At 37.2% G+C, this 17458-nt stretch overlaps 1 protein-coding gene across 3 annotated transcripts in view; it reads left to right on the forward strand.

The window, feature by feature from the left end:
* The window catches only part of PTPN2 (protein tyrosine phosphatase non-receptor type 2), a 35640-nt gene that overhangs the window by 11495 nt on the left and 6687 nt on the right, over nucleotides 1-17458 (forward strand). For 2 of the 3 annotated variants that reach the window (XM_064433231.1, XM_064433236.1), the window contains exons 5-9: nucleotides 710-847; nucleotides 7546-7755; nucleotides 9111-9269; nucleotides 11680-11870; nucleotides 13358-13459. In XM_064433231.1, the coding sequence (XP_064289301.1) occupies nucleotides 710-847; nucleotides 7546-7755; nucleotides 9111-9269; nucleotides 11680-11870; nucleotides 13358-13459 (800 nt within the window). Of the gene's footprint in view, nucleotides 1-709; nucleotides 848-7545; nucleotides 7756-9110; nucleotides 9270-11679; nucleotides 11871-13357; nucleotides 17319-17458 lie in introns of those variants that run through there. The other variant, XM_064433225.1, reaches the window with a different exon arrangement.

Raw genomic sequence — 17458 nt, forward strand, 5'->3', positions numbered from 1 at the left:
CACATATATTCAGAATACACAGATCTGCTGTTATGATGTAGTTTTTCTGCTACGGTGCCTAAAAACATTGCAGATTTTTGTTATAATTGCATGTAATTTGAGGTTTGTTTTTTATTCAATGCAGTCATGAAAAAATTTGACTGGTCTGTTAAAAAGTCACCTAAAAATTTTCCTACAGAAGGCTTGAGTGCAGAGCAAGAGGAATACAAGACAAAGAGTAGTTTTGCATTGGTTTGTTAGCTAATTCTTTTGTTTCACCAGAACCTTCCAGTATTCAGTAAGCCTGGATAGAACTGGGTGTGATAGATGAGTTCTATAAATGTGCAGGTGTGCAAGTCAGAAACAAAGGGGGGAAATGCTGAAAGAGCTGAGCAGGCATCTCAGTTCCCTGTAGAGAACTAGAGGGGGGAGAGAGAAGGCTTAAGATGTATCTCAAATTTTATTAGCCATGTGATGGAGGAAAGCATAAACACATAAAAATGGAATGCATAATTGCCACTGAAACAGTTGTAGTAACTTGGCTGTAAACATTATGGACTTTAGGAATTCCTCAAAGTGGCAGCAGGTATTTGAGTCTACTGTATTGAAACATGTGGACTCAGAATGTGCACATGCAAAGCCTAAGATACTAGGATATTTAACAAGTATTTTCTTTTTTTATTTTCTCTTCTTTTCCCTTCTTTTTATTTCTCTTAAAAAAAATCCTTAGGTGAAGTGTGCACAATACTGGCCAACAAAAGAAGAAGAAGTTATGACATTCAGTGAAACAGGTTTCCGTGTGAGACTAGTGTCTGAAGACATCAAATCCTATTACACAGTACACCTACTGCAATTAGAAAATACCAACGTAAGCTTTTCTCAGTCTGTACAGCTCTGTTCATGGCCTTAAGGGTATCAACTTAGCATGATGTCACTTCAGGTTTGAGTGAGCTTTTACACTGGAAATTTTAATGCACTTTACTTCTGAGAATGTTGAAGATGTTTGTGTGGAAATAAGCAAGTGATTTAGACCTCAGTCTATACATTAGGAGAGATAACATCTTTGGCATTTGTATACTTGTGTTTTCCATTTAGCAGTACCTTAACATGCTGAATTCTAAACGATGGTAGTGGTAATTCTAAGAGGAGCTGTAAGAATTAACATATGGGAGGAACACAAGAGTGGAAAATTCTGATTTCCTTTGAATATCAGATACCTGACTGAGTAATTACTGATTTTGTACTGGAACTTGAGTTTTCTATGTAATTTAGTCCAGCTGTCTTTAAGTTTTTGGGGGGAGGAGTGATGACCACCTGTAGGTAGGTAACTTTGTCGCCTCTTGTTTTCCTCCCCTGTTACTCCACAGGACCAATCACCCTTTTCTCATAAAAAATTAAGCACTTTGACAATTTAACCAAATTAAGCTCAAAAAAATTCTTCCTGGCCTGAGCTGGGGTTGGAATTTACTGCTTCTGTTTCAGAGTGGACAACAGGATTGAAGGGCTTGTCTGTTTGTTCCAGCTATGTCTTGTAAGATACTCTCTCTCTCCCTATAAATCTTGCCTTATTTTAATTGAAAGTGCTAGTGTGGCAAGTTTTCAAGGTTGTCAGAGAACTTGGGAGAGGAGAGCTTGAAGATGTTCTGCATATATGTTGTTTTATACAGCTGTTCATATATTTGTTCCCAAATATTTGAATTTGTAGTAACTATTGATGGCATTATGAGATAATATTAGTTCATAACTTCCCTCATGCGATTAACATGATTGAACTTGGCATGTTGTTGCTTGGTCTTCTCCATGTTAGAGGAGCTTTATGAAATATTTGTTCTGCTGACCTGAAGAATTTCTCTTGAGTAGTTTGTTTATTGACAGCAAAGGCAAAAGAAAGATGAGTAATGCTGGCTAGCTAGTGCCTGAGAAAGAGCAACTCTGTCTTTTGGAAAGCTGAGGCAAGTTTTCCTAACTACCAAAAAGGCTTCTTCATGGAATTGTTTGGGTGATGTTGGCCCTTGCTTTTAAACTTCCTATTTTCAAAGGATACAATTTTCTTTACATGTTTATGTTTGAACATAACATGAACTGGAAAATGCAGAAATGCCTCAAGGAATAACACAAAGTATACTGTAGTAGACTTTTGAGTTACTTAAATTTCTGGGTTTGTTTTGGACCAGCAGTGCAGGCCTGTCAGCACTGTACAGAGTTTCTTGTGTGTCATTGTTCTGGCAAACCCAGGACAGTCATATAAATCAGTTTCACAAATACCAGTCTTTCTGTAATGAATTTTTATTTTATATCTTTAGTACTCTGGTAAGGCTCCATCAATATTAACTCCAGTGCATAATTTTGGTAGAAGAAACAGAGCATACTTGGTTACTCAAATGAAAAAAAGCTGCATAGTTTCTAGTCTAACACTGTCAATGTTATATGCAGCCTTTTGTAAGAATTTGATAATTATACCATAAAACTTGTGGGAACTGAGTATTCACAGTAACTTGAAATGTGAGCTTAACTGTGTTTATGTAAGTTATTCTGCAGGGGCCTTTGGTGGAGGCAGAGTGTAAGACATTTAGCCACTCAATGCCTGGAATATAGGATGACTCATGAACAAAATATACTCTGAATGCCAAGAATACTTAAAATTTAGTATTTCCTTGAAAATAGAGGGAGCCAAGGTCATCTTTATAATGCAAGCATTCTGAGCTCAATTAAGTTTGCTTTACTGCAGCAAATCTCTTTAAGACATAAATAAAATATGGGTATATGAAAAGTAAAGTGTTTATGTTGTTACCAATGAAACAATCTCTGATTGGTTTTGTTGCTTGTGTTAAAGATTACTTAGAACAGCCCCAAATCCCACCTGTATTTCTTTTTCAGGATTGTATGAGGGTATTTGTTAGTTTGATTTTTTTTTTTCTTATATATTTGTTCTAGGAAAATTTTGTTCTTGGGGCTAGCACAGAGAAAATGGAGGGAAAATGGTGTTTATTGGTATTTTTCCAAAATTTTTGAAAAGATGCCTAATGTTCTTTATTTTGCTGGTGATCATTTTAGAATTTCATTATTTTTTTGCCTGACCCAGCCTGCATTTTAGAATACAGGTATTTGCAGCTGCTTTTCCACTGTGGTTCATTTCTATCTTCCATGGGTTTGATGGTGTCTGTTGTCAGCTTTTCTGAAAGTTGAGTGTTGCTTTCTACTGTAATAGCTCAGGTATCAGAACTGTCCCTTAATAGATGCTTACTGTGAAGCCTTCCACCAACCAGTGCCCCTTGGAAAATAAATGGAGAAGGAAGATACTGTGCTCATGTTAAAATTTTGTAATCATTGATGTGTGAAGCTGTTGAATGGCTGTGATTTGAAGCAAAGTCTCCAAGCTTATTGGAGAAGTGACAGCAAAGTGTATGAGAGCCTATTAAATATGTAAAATAACCTTTGCAAAATGTTGCAGGAGAATTGTTAGATCTTGACATCTAACTTGGGAAAGACTCCGCCTTGTGTTGAATATGTATTTTTATATTATTCTTAATTGTTGCCTTTAGCTTTTTTGTTCCTCAATGTCACAACTTTATGTATTGGTCTTTAGAGGAAGAAAATTTTGTTTTCAGTAATTTCTGGTGGTGCAACCCAGATATCCTGAGAAAGATACAGTGTGACACATAATGAATGCTTATAAGCAAAGCTACTACACAGGTGCAGAGGAATTCAGATAAACTTTGCAAGCACAAATGAGCATCAGATCTTCAGGGAAACCAGGGATTGCTTGGATGGAAAACAGCAGTGAAATTTGAAATTGCAGAAGGAACCTTTCTGTGAATGTATCTGAGACTGGGTTTCTGGAAGTAAGAATACAGCAATAGAAGGAGAGGTTTGCGAAGAAAATACTTGTTGGTGGAGAAAGGTCTAGGAGAAACTACATTTGATGTGACACTGGTGGTGTGATAATTTAGAGTAAGGACCATTAATAAATCTGTAGTGGAATCTTGAGTCCTTCACAAATAGCAAATATTTGGAAAAACCCATTAGTAAAATGGATTCTCCACTTAGGACCAAGCTTCTGTGTGGCTGTGACTGTCAGATTAAGGTAATGCAAGGCTGCTGAGCAGCCCTCAGTGGCTGATCCTGTGGATGAGCCAGAATGTTTCTGATAGTTATTTGGCCCCCTTTTCCTTAAGGCCATTTTTATTTAAATTTTGGAAAACATTTTGGCCATCATGAATGAGCAAACAGAGGAGGCTCTGGTAGAAGTTGATTTATGATTTTAAATTTCAGTTTGTAGAATATTGCCATTATAGGATGCCTTTTCATTTTTATAGGATCAAATTAGTTGTTAATGAACTTAAGGCATGCACATTAAATACGGAGACACAATAGGGTTGTAGGTGTTTCATGTCTCCATATATTTGACCATTGCAGTAGCACTTTGATTATGGCTTTTATAAGCAGTGTGTGAAACTTGACAGACCAGCATTGTTTTGTTGTCCCCTGTTTTGCTTGACCCTGATGAAGGCACCAGCTTAACCTTTGACCATTTTTGTAGTGTTTTATTCATGTTCGAACTCATGTGACTGAACAACCTGAAGTTACTCTACAAGATTTTTGCTCCTTTTTGTTTTGAGTGATTGGCTAGTCACTGCAAAAAGGTTATGGCAAGGCTTGTTTTGCTGGAAGTTAATCTAATGGGATATTCCTTTTCTGCTCAAGTCCTCATGTGGATCTCTATAACTTGGAGCTTGTCCTTTGATCGTCCTTTGATTGTACTGTTGATGTTTCCAGCAGTCAGTGCAGAACTGTGCAGTGTGGTGTCTGCTTTACAAGTTCATCAGGTTTAGCTATCTTGGTTATTTATAGAAAGCTTATTCCAGTAAAACTTCCCCAGTTAGGGTAATTTAAAAAACAAAATAGTCAAAATAGTAGTTTAAGTGCTGTCCCATGGTCATACAAGGATTATTTTTTTTTGGTAGCTAGTTGTAGGGAATAAATATTGGAAAATTACATTGTGGTTACCATAGAACTAGCTGGTTTTCAGTTGCCATGCAGAAATATATAATATTTCTATGTTATATCCCTTGTATATCACATATGAAATTTTATGGTGCTGCCTGAGTCTTGGAAGTCCAGGGGTTTTTATTTGAAAAGATTAGCTAGTTTCCTGGTAACACTTCACATTAAATTAGTTGTTATTTAAATTTGACTTTTTGTCCATCAACAGTTGTGAATCAAAAAGCCAGACCTCTTCTCGTAACAGTCCCACGTCACTTCATGTAAGTGCTGCATGGCTCAGTAAGAAAGGGTGGTACAGATGCTCACAAAGGCAGTGGTTCAGCTGTACAGCTTGGCTGCCAAGCACCACTTGAAAGAGCCATTCTGTTTAAGAGAGTAGTGTGGGAGGTTTGAAATACTCAAATGGGATTTGGCTGTAGGATTAGAGGCTGCAAATTCAAAGATGACCAGCTGGTTCCAATGCCTCGCAATGGGACTCTTGTAGAGAGATGAAGGGACTAGGTATTTCTAGAATGAGCTGAAGGGATGGAAAATCATGGGATGGATAAAGCCTTCATGCAAGAAAGGAAAGAAAAATATAGTTCTGAGGGTTAGAGCAGAGTGACATGTACAACAGCACTGTTTGACCTCTCTTTTAGAAATTACTATTTCAGATTAGTGTATAAGTAGGGTGACACTTAGCCATACTTTGTTCTTTTTCTTTAGGAACAAGATGCCAGTGCTTGTTATGGATGGGATTGGGGTAAAAAACCCACACAAAAGAACCCCCCAACCAAACAAAAGCCCACACAAACAAACCCCACAGATCACCTTTTTTGACATGACAAAAAAAGGCATTTTCGCCTTCTTGAGGTGTAAGGGATGCTTTCATCTGGAATGCTCTTTTAGAATGTTGAAGTAGGGAGTATCATTTGCTACCTACAGAGACTATCCAGATTCACAAGAAACAACTTCAGCCTTTACTTAGCATGTGCATTTAGTTCACCTCTCTAGTTTTTTTTCTTATTTTTGTTTCTAAAGTGATGAATGTTTTTCCTTAGAAATAGAGGAAATTGCTTAAGTGTGGCTTCCAGATTTCTTATGAAAAATGTGTCTCCTTCATAATTTTTAAACAAACAGGTCATTCAGTTCATTTGTGAGTTAAGTTGCTACTTGAAAAATGAGGTACAGAAGAGCAGTAGGAGAGCAAATGCAAACTCTTTAATGCTTTGCTCTAGGGAAGTCATAGTATATTTATACAATTTTGGGCCTGATACTCCTTTTTTCCCCTATGAAATCCTAACATAAACTTGTTTTCCCAATATCATAGAACACACTTTGTTGTTCTTGTTGAGCACCTAGCCAAAAGACAAAATATTTCTGGAAGATAGCTGTGTATCTTAGAGTGACTGGACTCATGTTAATATCCACTATTTTCTGTGAAAGTATTGGCAGTCTTGCAGTATTGGGCGTTGAAGGCAAAAGACAAGTTGGGAGACTTATTTTTGTTACTGCAGAAACCATAAAACGGATTCTTTTAGTTTCATAAAGTAATTTTGTAAGTTGTCTCTCATAAGAAGTAGAAACAGACTGAGCAGATGAAGAACAGTAGAATTTATTTTATTTCATGGCTATATTTTACTGTTGCTGAAGAAGAAAAAGAACTTTTCTGGAATACACTGAATTTAAACCCTTTTGTGTTCAAACTTTGCCATAGTTTATGTTGGTGTCAGTCTATGTGGAAAATTAAATAACTGAAATAATAAATTATAACTTAATTAAAAATTAAATAACATAATTAATAAATTTTAAAAAATAATGGAACATTTATAAAATTCTTGAGCTAAAATCAGATCACCATGGCAAGAAGTAGCATTTAACAGATCTGAAGTGAGTTCCATAAAAATGTGATCCAAATTTCATATATGTACTCTGTTGCTGTCATTTCAGTACTTGTAGTTAGTTCATTGTCTTAGGAGAGGAACTCTTAACAGAGTGGTTCTAAAGCAGCTGTATGATTTTAGAGTCTTCCTTTTTTACTTAAAAAAGATAGAATGTGTCCAGCAGAAGTCTTGCTAGACATCGTGCTGTATGGGTTTTATAGCCTTTTCCAGGAAGAAACGCTTCCTGCTCCTCTCAGTAATGTGGTTAGTATAAAGGAGATGTAATACCTCTTGGCATTAAAACTTGCTTGAAGCAAGAATACAGAGTGTGTACAATGCTGACATAGGTTTTTTCAGTCATGTTAATTCTAGCTGTCTAGTAACTGATGTCAGAGATTGGTAAACAAAGACATTTGGGAGTAAGTAGTAAAGCAAATCAAACAGAATATTGGAATTTTGAGAAGAAGAAGAAAAAGACCCCACGTGTGGTAATAATTACAAAGGAAAAAATTACCAATTCAGATAAAACTGTTTCAGAGTCCACTGTTGGTTGTCATCCAGCTTGAAGCAAGTTACTGGGTTGTTTGTCTTAATGGGAGGTTTAAAATAGAACAGAGCTGTTGATTGAGACTGGGGAAATGTGTGCTAACTGAGCCAAAGAGGAATGCTTTCTAGTTCTAGTGTTTGTTTTCATTTCTAGAGTGGTGAGTCCAGGATGATCTCTCATTTTCATTATACTACATGGCCAGACTTTGGAGTTCCTGAATCCCCAGCTTCATTCCTGAACTTCCTGTTTAAAGTCAGAGAATCTGGTTCCCTGAGTCCCGAACACGGACCTGCAGTAGTTCACTGCAGTGCGGGAATAGGACGTTCCGGCACATTTTCATTAGTAGATACTTGTCTTGTTCTGGTAAGTGTTTGCATTTTCTCTGTCACCCCTTCCCGTGTCCTGACACCCTGCCAACCTTCCCAATATGGGCTTTTTGGTCAGAAGGCTTTAAAAACATTGAAGCTAATGACATTCCAGTGGAAACTTAATTTAAGACGTCATGCTTTTTCTTCTTCACATATTTTGATGGCAGAAACACAGCTCTTGAAATACATTTGCAAATTCCTCTTGAAGTACCCCAGGACAATTATATATTCTCAAAGCTTCCTGGAAAGTAAATTGTAAACATTCTTTTCCTTTTATGTAAGATGTGCTTAGAAAAGGTTGAGGATTGATTGTATTTTCCATATGAAAAAAGCTTGTGAATATATATTGAGGTGATTAAATCTGTAGGTCTTTTTCTCCAGAGCCCTTTTCTTAAGCATGCAGGAAATTGTTACCTGAACTAGGATGACAACTCAGGCATGCTCCTAATTTTCCTGCAGTGTGTAATGGAGGGTGGTGCAGAATTTTCCCTGCTGTGCAGCCCTCTGGGTAGTGGGGCTTGGCAGCCAGTTCCAGTGCCACATGGATGTATAGATTATTTGCTTATATTGAACTGCATCATATATAATTGCTCATGATATGAGTGAACCTTGAATGTTAAATAATATTTTTAAAAAATCAAAATTTTCAGTGGACTTCAAAGTCCAGGCACAGAGTTTTCTCTTTGTGCTTGGTAATAGTGAAAAGGACAGCACAGGTTTAACTGAAATAGAATTTCAATTGAATTACAAGAGACACATTTTCTGGTTTGGTTAGATCCTCTCAACTTACTTCTTTTTTTTTATACTTCAGTTTTTCTTTGTTTTTCAAAATGCATAAAATCATAGGGCTATATTTTGATGCAATTGTACTTCAGAAACACCCTGTGAATGTAATGTGGGGATAAGGGTGTCCATTGCTTGGGTTTGGGATTCTGCTTTACATAAGGAAATTTCTGCCGTAGTCAGTCAGTCTGAATTGCTGTTCTATTCAGAAGCAGTAGGAAATATTGCTTTACAGCTCTGATTCTTACAGTCCTATTTCAAGGTCCAAATACAAGCCTGAATAAAATTGAACATACCTCTATGTCTTAATTTTAAGACTTAATGTTAGGGTATTAACTTATTTGTTTAATAAATGAGCCTTGATTTGCTCGTGTATTAAGTAAGTTTTCATTAGATGGGTTTGCATTTTTCCTTCAAATTAGAAGCCATTTGAGACGTTAATCTTCCTTATAACTAACTGAAGCATAATATGGAGAAATTAGTTTTTAGATTGAATTTTATGACTAATTTTTACTTGTAGTTATTTTTTATATACCATTGACACTTTCAATGTAACTTGCTTTACAGATGGAGAAAAAAGACACATTTTCTGTAGATATTAAGAAGGTATTACTGGATATGAGAAAATATCGAATGGGACTTATTCAGACTCCTGATCAACTAAGATTTTCATATATGGCTGTAATAGAAGGAGCAAAATTTATAATGGGGGATTCAACTATACAGGTAAATGTTTAGCTCCGTGTATTTGAACAGCAGATTGCAACAGTAGTAAAAAATAAGCTCCTGATTATTTGAAAACATGTAATTTTGTGAGATTGAAATGATTAACCTTTGTCAGTAGATGTCTAGGAGGTATCAAAGGGCATCTGTTCAGTGCCTTCTGTCAAACTAAACTTTTAACCCTGTGTATATGTCCCCTCTTAGATAAAATATTAAAATAATTTGTCTGTCCAAATGTTTAAAGAAAATTTGGTTCAATTGATGTTTTCAATACTAAAAAGGGAAGATAATGCCCAGTATCACTTTGAAGATAGCAAGGATCTGTTTTAGAATCTCTTTGCTATTTTCCTAGCAGATAAGTTGCCTGATGCTACAGATAATATTTATTGGTAAAGTTGTGTTGTTTCTTCATAGCCTTTAAAATTTGTGTTACAGTTAGTACAATCTAGCCAAGTATAATGATTTTGGGTGCAAAGAGATTACCAAATCTCACTGTTTTATCAGTGCAGCTTGCAGACATAACAGCTTACAGCTTTGTTAAGTGGCTGGGCCTAGGTGGGAGGGAGAAGTGGGAGGAGAGGCTTTGGAACACATTTAATTCCGCTTTTATATGCTAGGGTTCTTTTATTTCATTGATTTCTTGAAATAACGAATACAGCAGATAAGCTAAAACACATTTCCTTTCTTTGTGGTATTGGTAGTGGTCTGATTCTTCCCTTTAAAAAATGTTTCTTGACTTGCTGTATATAAATAAATAATTTTACACAACTGCCAATCAACACCTAGAGAGTGTGCTGCTGGTTTGACACTTGTGCCATATGTCTAGAAGGCTTCATGATTCATCCTAATGCTAACAGCAGTTTAGTCTCTTCATTTTGTGGCAGCTGCTTCTGGTGGTATGAGGTATTGTTCTGCTTTGCTTTTTTTTAATGTTTCATGAACCATGAGCAGCTCTGGTTCCAACACTTACCCAGCTGATCCCAAGATTTCTTACTTCTGGATATAAGGGAGCATTGTCAACTCAGAATACTGCTTGTCACATTCAAGTGTGTTATTTATTCATAGTAAGAGAATGCCTAGGAGGGCACACTTTTTATTTCTTGTCTTTTTCTTGTTATGATTCTTCAAAAGATCTTCCTTAAATCAGTGTTTCCTGCAGTGCAAGGCATTTGTCCTGATGCTTCTCTCTTTAGGCCTTGGTATTATGTGCAGAAAATCAATTGGCAGTGCTCAAAAAAGCATATTTCTCTTTCAAGGTCAGCTAGGTCATTTTTATTCCATAAGGAATGGTTGACTCTTCAGCGTGTGAGAAGTATTTGCTTCTCTCTGCTAGTTATGGAGAGGACCTGAAGCTATTGAAGGCCTCTCTTATTTAACATTAGCCAAACGTTCATCTCTGATGTCTCCTTGGATTTTGGAAGGCAGTAAACTGTGCAAACACAACTTTGACTTTTAATGGAGGAGTCAGTTTATTGTTAAAACTCATTTTGCCAGCAGTCCATTTATAAGTAGCTGGTTTTTTATATCACTTTCTGAGTTTGGTATTTAGTTTAGACCAGCAGTCTTGAAATCATTCCATGGACAGGAGTCTATTACTTGTTTTGAGAAGATTCAATTTTCAGTTCATTTACTTTATCATAGACTTTTAAAAGTAACTGATTGTTTCCCTGCAAGGTATTCTATGTATCTGTAGGCACTGGCTGATTTGTGTGAGAAGTGATTGTTTCTTAGGGCTGATTCTTTTCTTTCCTGTGCACTTTCTAGGGTTGTTTCCTGCATGAAATTTTGTTGTAGCAAGTCCTTCAAACTATTTATCATTAGGACAGAGATCTAGCAAAACAGGTTTACTTCCAATTTATTTTTTTCTTCCATCCCATTTCAGATTACTTCTCAAAATAAGGTGACTAACTGTTTTATGATGCAGTAGATCTCTGGGCTAATGGGCCACTAAGCTAAACAGTGGGCCATGACTCTGGCACAGATAACTCTTTGTTAAATTTTCCCAGTTCTCTCTTTTTAGGCAGTTCTTGTATACAAGGTCCTGTTGTATTTTGAAGCCATAAAAAGTAAGATCACAGCATCGGCCTGTAGCAAGTAGAGGGAGATGGCAAGTGCTGGATTTTATAAGACAGGATGCTTCCTATTTGCGAAGCTGCTGTGGGCAGTACAAACCCTGAAGGTAGAGGCCCCATGCTTTTGCAGTGGCACCATCCTGGAAAAATAGAAAAAAGGATCAGTGATGGTTTGAGAAGACACTTCTTGGCCTAACTTTATTTCTTCATCTAGCAATTTTTTTTTCTTGATCTGGTAGTTCCTTTAATCTACTTCAGTGGCTCTTCTTTTGGAAAACATCTTGGCAAGGGGGCCCTTTAATATTAGGAAAATGTTTGAAATGTGTTCTCCTTGTTTTCAGAAACGGTGGAAGGAACTCTCTAAGGAGGACCAAGCGCCAAGTTCCGAGCAGTCTCCTCCACACCCAGCCAAAATAACCACAGAGAAGTACAATGGGAACAGCATAGGCCTGGAGAACAATGATCAGATGGAGAAAATTAACACTGACCTGCCCACTAAGGTTCAAGATATCACAGATGGGAGCATTGAAAAGTAGGCAAGATAAAGAAACTTTAAAAAGGCAGACACACTTTCTCAAAAGGCTGAATTATTAGGCTGCTTTTCTTTTTGTGAAAACATTCAAGATCTTTCTGCAGTAGCAAGAGAGAACAGGTGGTATTTGACTGTCTTATTTAATGATTTTAAAAATGCCACCTCAGTGATTCCTTGTGATAGTTTTACTGTTCAGAAGTCAAGAGAAGAAAAGCAAGTGTCTCTAACTGAAGCAGCTAGACCTCACACTTTGAAAGCATTTTCTTGATAGCATGTCAATGAACTCCACTGTGAAGTGTGAGGTCCTAAAATTGTCCAGCATAATTCCATACTGATTTTTAAATAAAATGCTAACTTAATGTTTCAAAAATTACACGGTTCCTCAGAAACACAAAGGCTTTATCACGTACCACTTCTGTGTAGTGTTTGAAATTGTATCATTGGAGCCATGTATTACCCTCTGTTCATGTTAAATCTACCTGCTGTGAGTAGGTTCCTGTGGTTTATCTGTGTCAGGTGAATTTGCCTTTCTCAGGAGTGTTGAGGCCTCAGCTCGGAGGCATGGTATCACTTAGGCCTTCCCACATGTGGGCTGCCAAATGTTTATCCGTAGCCAGAGATCCAGAAACTGAGCCAGCCTGTGCCAAACTGAGCCATGTGCTGCACCGAGGAAGGCAGGGTCTGTCCCAAAGGGCTGCAGCCTGAGACGAGACACAGCAGTTCAATGTAAATAGGCTGGAATTCCAAAATAACGCCTGGCTCACCCAATGCCCCCATGAATTTCTTTATGTGTCTTCATGAGGGTTTTGAGAGAGAATGACAGCAATTCTGTAGTTGTTTGAAGGATCCTCTCACAAGAAGGAGTGAGGCTGTGGGGGTTTTTGTGTTATGCTGTCTTAGAGATTGTGAGGGCACTTTTGGAGGCAAGAATTACAAGGTCATCCTGCTAGTGTAACACACAGAACTTGAGTTTATTGTATGTCCCTTATCAAGATCTGGTTTGCATTCTGAGATGAATACTATTAAACCTGCTTGCAGCTGTGAGTAGGGGTTGGAGTCACTGTATCATTGAGGCTGGTGTGAACTCTGCAGAGGAGGCACCTGTGTAAATACTGTGACACTTGCACGTGGTACCTGGCACTGCGTATAAAGGCAGCCTCAGTACAAAACATCTCAGCCACCAAATGGAGCACAGACAGGGTGAAAGACTCAGCTCAGATAATTTAACTAATTCTGTTCTGTCAAACTCCTAGATGAAGTACCTTGTACATCTTTACATGTGTTATTTATTTATTCGTGGGGCTTCACTATCTGAAACTCTCTACATCAAGGTGGTTAAAACGTAATAAAAGATTGCTTGGTTTGGATTTTATATACTGCTACTGGTGGGTTAATTATTGGGAGTGTTGGAAAGAGGTTTGTTTTAATATTATAATAGCCTTTTTTCCTGTTCTTCAGTGTAAGATTCACCTTTTTTTCTTTTCAAGTTCTATTCGAAAACGACTGCGGGAGGATAGAAGAGCAAACACAGCACAGAAGCTGCAGCAGATGAAGCAGAAGCTAAATGAGACTGAAAGAAAAAGAAAAAGGTGGTTATACTGGAAACGTATTCTCGTTGGGTTTGGTGCACTGATTTTAGTTGGTGCTTTTTTTTCCTGGAAAATGTATTTTCAAAAACATTCCTTGTAAGTGAACAGTAAGTGTGACTGCTCCAACAGCTGGTTTTGCTGGAAGGTAATGAGTAGGGGTGTGACTTTAAGCATAAATTCCTTATTCCTGGAATGGGTACAGACTGTTACATACAATAGAGAAGTGATGTAAACTTGATCTCATGTCGACATCTCAGGACTTTCCACTGCAGGTACTTAGAAAAATGAACCGCTGCCCCCCACAGAATTGATGGTTTTTGTTTAATATGAGCAGGTACAAACTTGCTGCAACTGTTTATACACTTTTTAAAATGGTGTTCTACCAGATCTTGAACAAATGCTGAACCATAGAGGTTTAGCTACTGAAGGCTGTCTGGATTTAAATTTACATGCCTGACATAAGCAATAAACAGTGTTGTATCATTTACATTATTAATGCAAAGAAGTTATCCTTAAATATGTGTAATGTGTAATGTACTAGTGACATGAACATAAACATTTTATATTCTTACGACCTAGGATAAATATATTTTATAATTGCGTATTTAATCTTTTTGTAGTTCACTGTACTTTTAAAAGCTCAGTTTGTACAAATTTCTGACCAAAATAATTTCATTTTGAAACTAAATGTAATTATAATTTGTGCATGAAAAGAATAGTGCAACCATTCCCCACATTTGACTCTCCAGTTTGAAGTGAGCAGCTAGGGGTCTGATGAAGCACTTGCCAGTTTCTACTCTGTTAATTTGCATTCCTTATTTATTTTTTGTAGTTTTCATTATTTAAGAGTTGGAATTTTTTTTTAAGGCTTTTGAGAAGTTAGCTTCCCCCTGAAAGTCATACTATTGATTAATGTATTCAGACTTCAGCTACTGTTTGAAGGCCAACATTGTTCAAGTTCTGACATTCCATTAAATATAAAACATAATGTTTTGTGCGTCTACAGATTTTAATTGCTAGAATGAATTGCTAAAATTAATTAGTCAGTAATAGTTGTAGAAAACACATCAAAGGAAATGGTAGTTGAACTTCCAAGGGTGGCTCTAGTAGAAAAGAAATGTTGGTAGTGTTCTGCCATACGCAGTGTTTTCAACTGTATGAGCCACTTTGTTAGCTTCACAAAGTCTAGAACTGCTTTTCAGATTCCCCAGCACTGTATTAGACATGCTAGTAAAACACTTAAAGACTAATATTTTGGGAGTATCTGTGCTACAGCCCCTTTAAAATTATTGAGCACTCCCTTTCCATTACTTGAGTAGTAACACTTTTTAAATAGCAATTCAACACAAACCACTTTCTGCTCTTTAAATTACCTTTGAATACAGAGATGGTATATGGCTGAATGTAGCTTGTTCAAGCTAGGATCTAGTAATTTGCAGAATTGGATTGTACTTTGAAACGGGAATTTTATTTATTCAAGCATTGCCTTGTTGGGTAACTTCAGAGAAGTTATGTTTTCTCCTTCCGTTTTCTAAGGTTGGTGTTTTCTCTTGGGTGTGGGGTCTTGGGGGTTTTCTTCCACTCCCCTCCCCCATTTTGTAAAGCACTTCTTGGATTTACTGCTGAAAAATACTCAAATAGCTGGATGATTATTTGCTCCTTATTCAAAGGAACTGACTTGAAAGTTTTCCAGTATGTCCAAGCTTGGTAGTCACAAACGAGGCATGGGGCCCAATTACTCTGACATTTGCTACACAAAGCTAAGTACAGTTTACTCTTTAAAATTCTCATTTTGCAATAGCTAAATACTATTCTGGACTACGCTGTTTGTATAGTAAACAAATGCTGAAGGGTCCAGATGAGGAAAACAAGTGTCGTTTCATGGAGTACTGGATTTGGGAAGTTGTGCGTCACTAGAACAAGACAATTTGTTCCATGGCATTGCTGACCAACTGTGCAGCTTGAATAGCAAAATGACTGCTGGGACATAGCACAGGCAGGCAGCTCATGTATTTTAAAACATTTCAGAATTTTTACAACCACAGTAACTTTTAGCCAGCAAGAAGACTGTCAAAAGATCTTTTTTTTTCCTTTAAGTTGAGGATAGTTTTTTCAGTATCAGCTGTAACTGATAGTAGGTGTAAATGTATGTGCCTTATAAAGATATTTTGGTTATGGAAAAATACATGGAATGTAATTTAAATGCTTTTGTAACAGAAATATTCCAGATTTTATTCTAGATACTTAAAAGCAGCTAAGGAAAAAGTGCAGGCAAAACTTGGACTGATACCACACTGTTATTTATTGCCCTTCTTTTGGCATGAGGAGGATTTCCTGGGCTACCAGTATCCTACACGCACTGAGCTCTAACTGCAGCTTGTCAAGTTGTCACTTGATTTTTTTCCTGATTCCATCTTCTAAATTCTGGCTTTTCAGTTTTCTTGATCCTGAGTAAGCATTTCTCAGTTCAGGGTGGGGCAGGGCAGGGGGCAGCCAATTCAGATCACCTCATACTCTGTTACCTTCTTGATGCAATAAAGCAGGACTTGCACATTCAGCAGTTGTTCTGTAAAAGTTTGGTTCTGTGATTGCAAGTACCTTGGGAGTCTTAAGTGTTAATAATTTAACGAGGATGAACCAGTACAAGCCTTGGACAAAACTATTTTGAACAGTGAATTGTTCATGATAGTCTGAGAATAGTAAGGAAAATCAAATTATTGGTCTCCTTTTACATTCCAGGAAATAATTTGGATAAAAATCTTCTTTCTGGTCCATCACTAATCCTTAAAACCCAAAATCTGGAGGATTGTTTTCCTTGCTGCACACTAAGCCCTTGTGATACTTTGTTATTCTGGAGGATTTAAATTCGCCACATTTTTACACAGCTTGGATGTTAAATAGGAACAAATATGGGCCAAAATGAAGAACTGTCAATCCCAGTCATCTCTATCATAGGAAATGCTTGAAGGGTGAAATTGAAGGACATGCCTTCTGACCCCTCTCCTCTTCCCCTCCCTGAGTTCTGGCAAACTGCTGCCTGGTCCCGTGCTACTTCTAAAAAATGTCGTTGGGCTTGATTCAAAATTGGTTTTGGTTTGGTTGGTGTTGGTTTTCCCCCTCTTTTCTGGAAATGCGTCAGTCAAAATATTTGATGCATAGTGGGCATCTCTGATTAAACTTCTGGCTCTCAGATGAACACTTGGTGCACAAATCACGCACGGTTTCATAAAGAAATACCTAGCAAACATTTGGACCTCCACTGCAAGGGGTTTGCAAGATTGGAATTAATCCTCTAGGTTTCCTATTTATGTTCTTGGTGCAGGGACAGTCCACTTAGTGACGGTACATCTGTATTTTCTTTGAAATGTATTAAGTAAAGTAATTTAATTCAGTGTGAAATGGCAATTTGGAAAAAACCTCTGGATTTGTTATGAAGTGAGATGTTGCCAGTGAAATGTGGCTTATTCTGTTAAACCTCGAGTAATATGGTTTACTGACATCAGTTTATGTCCCCCTGAAAAGGGAAGAGGCGTAAATGTGTATGCATGTATGTGTGACTGGATCATGCAGGCAATGAACAAGCCTGGTTAGCTTTATGTTTAATGAATGTAAACCAAATTATTTAGTTTGCTCTTTGGCATTATAGTAAAACCTGAGACACTTGAGGACTGCACGAGAAACTAAATTAACAATGACAAAAGAGGAAGTCTTCTGCAGGGCCGAGTGGCTTAAGCTAGAGGACGGTATTTGCAAAGGTGATGTGACACACAGTAGTCTTCCTGGGCCTTTTTGTTTGCCCCCAAGTTTTAAGTCAGTCTTTCATTTTTATGTACAAAAAATAAATGTGTTCAAAATTGCATCTCTGTCTGAGTCTTTATTTAAATTGGAAGGATAAATACTTGGAAGCCCTCTTTCAATGTGTCATAACTGGTGGAGGAAAGCTGATTTATGAATCAGTGTAGTGCTTGTAGAACTCAGACGTATTATACGTGTAGTAGC

This window comes from Passer domesticus, chromosome 1 (assembly GCF_036417665.1).
Source record: "Passer domesticus isolate bPasDom1 chromosome 1, bPasDom1.hap1, whole genome shotgun sequence".
Lineage (NCBI taxonomy): Eukaryota > Metazoa > Chordata > Aves > Passeriformes > Passeridae > Passer > Passer domesticus.